We start from the raw sequence: 8,219 nt of genomic DNA on the forward strand, positions 1-8,219 counted from the left end.
AGGCCTCGCTAATATGATATCCATGATCTACTTAGCGACTAGGTCGATGTGATCTATTTGGGGACGTATGATACCATTCAAGTCCGTGATCTCTTTACCACCATGGGTTACTCAAATTCAGCTGATCAGTTATTCGATTGGGTTAACTATTTTACTGAATTAGTTTGCCCTTTTGGTTTTGTGACCCTTAAAATTTGAAGATTTCTGAAATGCATTCCGTTGTTCACATTGCTATATAATTTTTATACATAATTATGCGACACATAATTATATTTCATGTATATGGAAAAGTAAATGCTTAAACTGTATGCTTGTATGCACATTGTCCGGTCATCCATATGTACAGTAAGCCTGGTTAGTAATAGCCTCGATATGCCAATTAATTAAAGATATCTTTTCTTTAGCGCGATTGGCTTAGCGTTAATCTAGCAAGCCAGAGATCGCAGGGAAATGCAGTTTCATGCGGCACAAACTACAAGAATGAAGCATGATCACGTGATTCCAAAAGAGTGGCGCGTGAAGCACGCGTAAGTTTCGCGCGCATCGAACTACCACGAAAGCTTGATCACGTGATTCCCACCGAGTGGAGTGTGATGCACGGAGACATTTTTGCGCGATTAAAACTACCGCCAAAGCTTGATCACGTGATTCTAACCAAGTTGAACATGAATGGCATGGGGTTAACAGGGACATAAGAATCAGTTATATAGTCGTTGGCCCTATATCCTAGTCGATATAACCTTTTTTTACATGGTTTTTTTCTGGGTGGCTTGGGGAGGGCTACATTAACCTTGCATAGACCCTCCATCTTACAAGGGAGTCATTTGTAATTGTCAGTTTTCAACGGGTCCATATTCCACGGGCCGGAGGGAAGAATACGCAGATGGTTCAATTTTCAACGGCATTTAGGGTCACCGCACATAACTTCAGGTGAGGCGACCAATTTAGTTCCGGCCACCTAACTTCAGGTGAGGGGCTGCGAAGCTAAGTAGGTTAGAGCGATGGCCACCTACACTGTAGCTTCAGTTGCTGCGTGGCCGCATTAGCTCCGTCGGTTAGAGCGCCTGCTCTGTACGGTAATCCTAAGGTCATGTAAGACCCGAGGTGTGTGGTTCGACACTTTCTGCCCGTGTCGGATAAACTGTCATAGTTGTGTTCTTGGGCAAGACTCTTTTCCCTAATCGATCTGCATATGGCATGCAACGGGACTTCCGTATAATGTTCAGTGAGGTGGTCACTTATATAATACTGCAAGTGACACCCCCTCAAAATGACCCAGATTGTTCACGGGGCTAACAAACAAAATTATAGAATTTCAGAAACGCATTTCCAGAGGTATTGGAATCGGGCGATGTCATCTTCCTGCTTCTAAATTTAATCTATGATAAGATACCCAAAACCTTGTAATTTGAGACAAGAATATAACATCTGGCTAGTGGCGAGTCTACAAGCTCTCTATGCCAGTCTTGTATAAATATGTCTCACACCATTTATTGGAGTAATGATCAAATACATCTATATCTCCAACTCCTTGTTCAAGCCAAACATAACAGAAACTATAAGGACATAACATGTTTTTCACTAGTTTAGCCCAATTTATGGTACGAGAAGTTTCCGCTTGCGTGTAGAGCTCGTTATATATAGACTTAACCAGTTGATTTCTACATTCTTTTGGTTATGCACGAGTTTTTTCTATCAATATTTAATAATCTTGCTGTATCTGATAAATTTAAGTTTTATACATGTAGATGACTTAGTCTTGGAAATAATTTATCTGTTCTCAATGAATATAAATATCGGTACATATATTTATATGCCTTTTCTCAAGTTTTGAAAGGGGGGGGGGGGGGGGGGGGGGGGGGGACAACCTCGGAGCTGCGTAGCAACGGCATCCAAGATGGCGGAACTTCCTCAGCAACTGCCCTTTATCTTTATATTATCATAATGTAAATATTTAATCACATAACGCACTACAGAAAACATGGTTAATGTAAATTTTATTTCGTAAACAACTGAAATAAACATGTATACAAAAAGTAAAAGCACTTCAGTCAATATAGCACTAGACAAAGATAAACTACAGTCGACACAATGTACATGTACAGGTCCTCGTCCTGAACTGTCGACCATGTAACATAACAAGGAAAGGAAACATAGCACTTCACGATGAAAACGACGGGGATGGTCAGTTTGTAGGTATTGATTTGTCCTTCAAGTAAACACATGCCTCCCTTCAGAATCTTTAACATCAACAACCATTTCCGGAAGAAATGCGAACAATAGAGAATTGTTTCTGGCTCCGACATGAAGCTCCGGCATGAAGCTCTGACATAGAGCTCTGACAAAGAGCTCCGACATGAAGCTCTGACATGAAGATCTGACATGAAGCTCTGACATGCGTCACTCCTTTTTGTAGTTGTGTAGTTCAGGGACGTCGTGATATCGTTCTTTTCTTGTCTCCTGCAGCCCAGGACTTGGATCTTGACCGGAAGTGACGTAAATCATCGCAGTGACCAGGATGCAGCATCGGCTTGTATTCCATTGGTTGACACAGAGCCTGCAGAAGAAAAGTTGGAGTTAAATATATGATCAGCGATTAATTTTTAAAGTGTTTAAGATCATTCATCACAGTTAATTCTGCTTTCATGATATTGATATAGGTTCATGTTAGATACATGTAACAAAAAGATTGTTTGGACGATCAGATGGCAGCAGGGATTAAATAAAACACGATAATTACCTTGTCTTTGTGATAGAACGCTTTGTAACCGCCATCAAGTAGGTACACCTCGGGGAAGGTCAGGGACGGGTAGTTAGCCTCGTTCTGAGTACGGTCTTGGGCCCTCAGGAAACGCATCCTGTTAAAAAGCAATAGATAAACATGTATAGAACTGAACTATTGATATCATTGTAATGTCTTGATTAAGGAAATAAATGGTTCGGCATATACATGTAATTGCTTTAGTAAAACTCTAAGGTCTTTGCTTGTGTCTACAGTAAAACATATCTCTTAACGAGAACGCAATTTACGAAGTTTCTTTTTGAAGTTGTTTTTAGTATTTTCATGGGGGAGAGAGAGTATCTGCAAACGTTGACGACAGTAAAATGTCACTTTTAAAAAATCTTATCAACCGTTTTTCTTCGTGTTGTATAGAAATGTTTGTGTTACGTGGCAAGTTTGGCACTCGTTTTCTCCTTAAATATATGTATATATGGATGTAGAAATGACGTATACAGTTTGTAGGTACTCTTAGGTGACAAACTTACATCTTGGGTCCCCTCTCTGATGAGAATTCACAGTGGAAGATGAGAATGTTTCTTTTTCCGGTAACGTCACACGCCTGCGTGTCGTGAAGCAACTGTTGGACCTGGTCACGTGTATATTTATTCTCTGCGTCCTGATGAAAAAATAGACAAAACTGTTCGTTAAATGTAGATCTAAATTACTCAGTTCAGGATAAGACTGAAAATGGAATGATAACATTACTTCAGATATGGATTCAATATACTATCGGCTATTCGTATATCCAGAAACTCATAGAATGTGTACTTTAGCTTGTTACACCAGCTCCTAAATTTGAATTGAAGTATCACGTGATACGTTGGTGAGTCGATGGAAATGTTGATGACTAATTTCAAAAAATTCATAATGAAAAAATGAAGTACAAACCTTGATGTGACCCCGATCGTACTCGTACGGGTATCGACAGTCGATGATTCTGTAAGTATCGATGACGTCATCATAACTTCCGGTCAGTATATCGGCCATCTGTAAGGAAAAAAATATATATAATGAAAAATAATGCATACCATTTATTATCATTTTATCAATAGCAAATTAATTTGTCATTTCTAAGCATTGTAATGATCTAATTCAAACTGCTTGGTAAAGAAATTCAATAAATAGTAAAATACAAAGTAACGTAATAGTTATTGTGCCATTTATCCGGATTCCAATATATATACATTGTATCTGTGTAATATTTTTTCCGTTGAATTCTACCCTTACCGTATCAGCTGAGATGGACTTGAGGTCCTGGTGTTTGCCCCTGGTGGTCGGCAGACAAAACGTGTCGGTCCCGTCCCCTATCAAATCCTCCTCCACCAAACGGTCTACAGCAGCCTTCATGTCACGTGGTATCAACTACGGACTGTCCTGTGAAAATAAAAATATCAAATATGATTATTTGAATTCTTACCATGTGCAGATTTGGAGATAATTTTTTAGTTAGATCTTAATGACGTGATATTACTCGAGGAACAGATTAAATACGTTTTTTGTTGATCTATGATTGCTTTGATTTTCTTCTCATATTTGACTTATCTTTCATCTTGAATTGTAATGCTATGGTACAGCTACGTGTATAGTGTATAAGACAAATGATTGGAACTTGTACCGAATGCAATTTCAGACATTATTTTGCCAAGTGTCTTGCTGATCGACACTTATTTCTTTTTTATCGCCCTACCGCTATTATATCTGGTGAACCACAATACCCTTACCTCATAAGATATCGTCCTCTTCATTTCACCGCTCCTCCGCTGTATCTTAGACGAGGGAGTAACGCAATCATCCTCATCACGGTGACGCTTGCCTGAGAAGAGGGAACGCTTTAACCCGGTATAGTTACCATCAATCTTTAATAAGGAGGAAACGGTGAAAATATGAAAATTGTGTTATCGAACAATTTTTTTCTCAATTTAAATCATTTGAATAATTTTTCTATTATTATTTTATCAGATTAAATTATTAATAAATATTTGTTGAAACTTGCTTTTTTATCTATTGATACATATAAATATACTCGTTTAAAATTGTTTCTCATATCAGAATGAATATAAATAATTGACAAAGATGCCACAATTTTTCTCATTTTACATGATATATAGAATCCTAAATATCATTTATTTAACATTTTGATCAGCATTCGTATTTTGATACTTACATGCCGTACCGGGGAGGCGAACACGTTACTGAAATCCAAACGTGTGGACACCTTGTAATCTGTTGATGGGATCTGAAACATCAAAAGGTCATGATTACATAATATAACTATATATATATGTATCGATATTGTAGATATATACATGTATGTATCATTACACGACGGGATTAATCTAAGTCTTTACAACTTCACATGTCACATAAACAAGCGTCCAATACTTCAAACCTGTGAACCAATCATACAAGTTCTTACCATAATATCATCCATTCCAAGTCCGGAATCTTCATCATCGAACAACTGACGGAGGTCCTTCTTCACTTCCGGGGTCATTAGGAATTTGACCTCGTCATCGAAGTCAAGACTACGACACGGGGTCAAGGTCAAAATTGATGCCATCACCTGAAACATAATAACAGTGAATTGTCAGACTTTCAAATTGAAGGAAATACATACATTTTGTATCATAGCAGCTTGCTTCAAAAATTATCAAAATATGAAAATTAATGAGACCATATTGCAGTGAATAGTTCACGTGGAATTACAGTATACCAGAATGATTTTAATGGTCAATAATTCAAACGTAACAGTTTACGAAATCCAAAATTTTATTTCTAATTATTTTGTGTATATGCTCAAGACATTTTAAATAAATATTGATCTCGAATGAATATTATCAATAAATCGGCATATAGTGTACATTTTGAAGACACGTATATATAAGATATTGCTACCCAGATATCAAATTTTGATATGCATATGTACATGTATATTGAACTTATCAATACAATTTACTGTATGAACCAAGATATGATCCCCTGAAAATAAATGGTAAACATTGAACAGAAATATGTAATCATTGAATGTTGTAAATAATAGCAAGCAACAAACTATAAAACTTACGATTTAAACTGGTGAATAGGTTTAGTGAATTTGAAGACTGAAGAAGAATCTAGATTTCGTTCAGGGTTAGTAGATGTAGGTAGTAATGATGTACGTAGAGGACAACTTTGATGAAGACCACAGGGAAAGCACGTGTATATATACGTCTATGTCCTTGCTCAATGTGTCTGCTCAACTCGCGTGGACATATCAAAGCAGCCCCGGGCCCCGGGACGAGGCGCTCTACTCCAACTGTGTTTACGCCCTGTCACGTGATGTCCTGGACCCTCAACAGCCTTTACTAGGTTTGTTGTTACAACATCACGTCATCGATTACTTTTATAAACACAAAACTCGGACTTCAAAAGATAAACACTGATCGCTGTCAGGTGGTGTTTTCTTTATCAAAGTGTGCATTAATATCGGGACAAAACTTATAACTAAATCTGTATTGTAAAATTATCATATTGTTCATAAAATACGAAGTGTTTTAGATAGATATTTCAATATACATGTATCTCATTGGAATACAGATATGTATTTGCGACTAATTCGAAGTTTGGCACGTTATTTATATTTTCATTAAGGAAGATGAACGGTGGACATGACTACGACCATTGTTGTAAAATTACAATTCATCAAAACATTACATTACAATATAGTTATAAACGACACAAAATATTGACTTAACAAGTTTTTCCAGTTTTAAAACAAAAAGTATGTATGATGAAATCCGTAAGCCTTTGTCATATTAGTTATTTAGTAGAACATGTTGATGAGACGATACAATTTTATTTAGTACGAACAGTTTTGAAAGTGTTCATATTTAAAAGTCTGCGATATTTCTCGATTAACCGTATAGGTGTATAAAGTACACTAGGTATCCCGGGTCGTCAATATCTGATAAGTGTTAATCAATATTACTGATCGGTAAGTTTAAACCTGTTAAGATAAATGACTAATTAGTTATTAACGTAGTGTTACAAGTAATTAATTCAATTCTCGCAACCCAGAGGTGGAGGGCTAGTAATAAAGTGTCGGGACACCTTAACCACTCAGCCACCACGGCCCCCTCTAGGTAGACAACGCTTCAGTAAACATATTTTAGTAAAATGTTTTGACCTTGTGGTAAATTTAATCACCATTTACATGAAATAATTTATTTCAAAATTTACTGTTACATCAATTTTGTCTTTTTTTTTGTAACAAATCCATACTCGAACTGGCGTATCATTGGCGTATAATACGCAAGTTGACTGTGTTTTCCCCAACCAGTCAACCCCAACACTCTAGTGACACTCGCAACCCTGTGAGTAAAATAGAATCATAATACCCGACACATATGGGCACTTACACAGATATGTAGTACATATCGAGGATAATTTTAACTCTGGTGTTAATTACCAGATACAAGTGCCTATGCCGAACGCATATTGTAAGTGTTATGTCATGCCTGGTTTTATTTCATCTGTACCAAATTCTAAGCAACACCAAACAGTATCGGAGAATCCCACGTTTTTATATAGTAATATAATATACACTAGGCTACAGTCTTCGTGTGACATGGCATCAGGTACTCCAACAATGTTAGAGGTTCAACACGGCGAGAAACTTTTGACAGGCGTCGCAGATTCGCCAATGCAATCAGGCGGACTAAGACCTCTTATACGTATAGGAGTAGGCATCAGCAGGTCGGGGAAACCCCAAGATCGGGGTATAATACCTCGATCGGCCTATTATACGCCGATTGAGGTATGGATTTGTTACTAAAAATAGCTCAAATCAATTTAAACTCATCTTTTTAAAAATTTCTATCCAAGTCGCATTTATTTAGGCATTAAACGTTATACAAATACAAAAATTAAATTTATTTGAGTGCGGGAAAGAACTGAAAACAGATGTAACACTTCCGGTCTATATGGCCTATGTTACGATGGTAGTGTTACTACGGCGGCGATTGTAACATCAAGTTTCTAAGTAGCCACTGCTTCCATTCAACATATTTCAGCAAAATATTATTTATTTTGTCATAAATTCATGCGACTTGGATAGAAAATTTTAAAAAGATGAGTTTAAATTGATTTGAGCTATTTTTAGTAACAAATCCATACCTCAATCGGCGTATAATAGGCCGATCGAGGTATTATACGCCGATCTCGGGGTTTCTCCGACCTGATCAGGCTGTCGGGGCCAGAGAAAACTCGGGCTAACCTCAGTAAACTAGTTATATTACATAATTACCTCCCATAACTTAGATGGTACATTCTTTGGGGCCTTTTCACTAGCGCTGACAGTTTCTGTGATAACTGGCTTGTCGGTATCTTCAGCATCTTTAGGTGGAGGGACCCTCTGGTACATTTTATTTTACTGTCGTCCGTCCGAGTCATAGTAATT

At 37.2% G+C, this 8,219-nt stretch overlaps 1 protein-coding gene across 2 annotated transcripts; it reads right to left on the reverse strand.

The window, feature by feature from the left end:
* Positions 1-1,989: 1,989 nt before the first annotated feature.
* Positions 1,990-8,219, reverse strand: LOC117339423 (M-phase inducer phosphatase-like). 2 transcript variants are annotated; one of them, XM_033900995.1, is made up of 6 exons: positions 4,504-4,620; positions 4,010-4,156; positions 3,671-3,769; positions 3,268-3,398; positions 2,741-2,858; positions 1,990-2,557 (listed from the first exon to the last, which is right to left on the reverse strand). In XM_033900995.1, the coding sequence occupies exons 2-6, from the start codon at positions 4,127-4,129 to the stop codon at positions 2,426-2,428; spliced, it is 600 nt and encodes a 199-aa protein (XP_033756886.1). In that variant the 5' UTR covers positions 4,130-4,156; positions 4,504-4,620; the 3' UTR covers positions 1,990-2,425. The 2 variants fall into 2 exon arrangements, 1 of the variants encoding a protein (XP_033756886.1); XR_004535193.1 differs by lacking the exons at positions 1,990-2,557; positions 2,741-2,858; positions 3,268-3,398 and adding exons at positions 4,947-5,018; positions 5,199-5,345; positions 8,067-8,219 and having other exon boundaries at positions 3,751-3,769; positions 4,504-4,638.

This window comes from Pecten maximus, chromosome 12, assembly GCF_902652985.1.
Source record: "Pecten maximus chromosome 12, xPecMax1.1, whole genome shotgun sequence".
Lineage (NCBI taxonomy): Eukaryota > Metazoa > Mollusca > Bivalvia > Pectinida > Pectinidae > Pecten > Pecten maximus.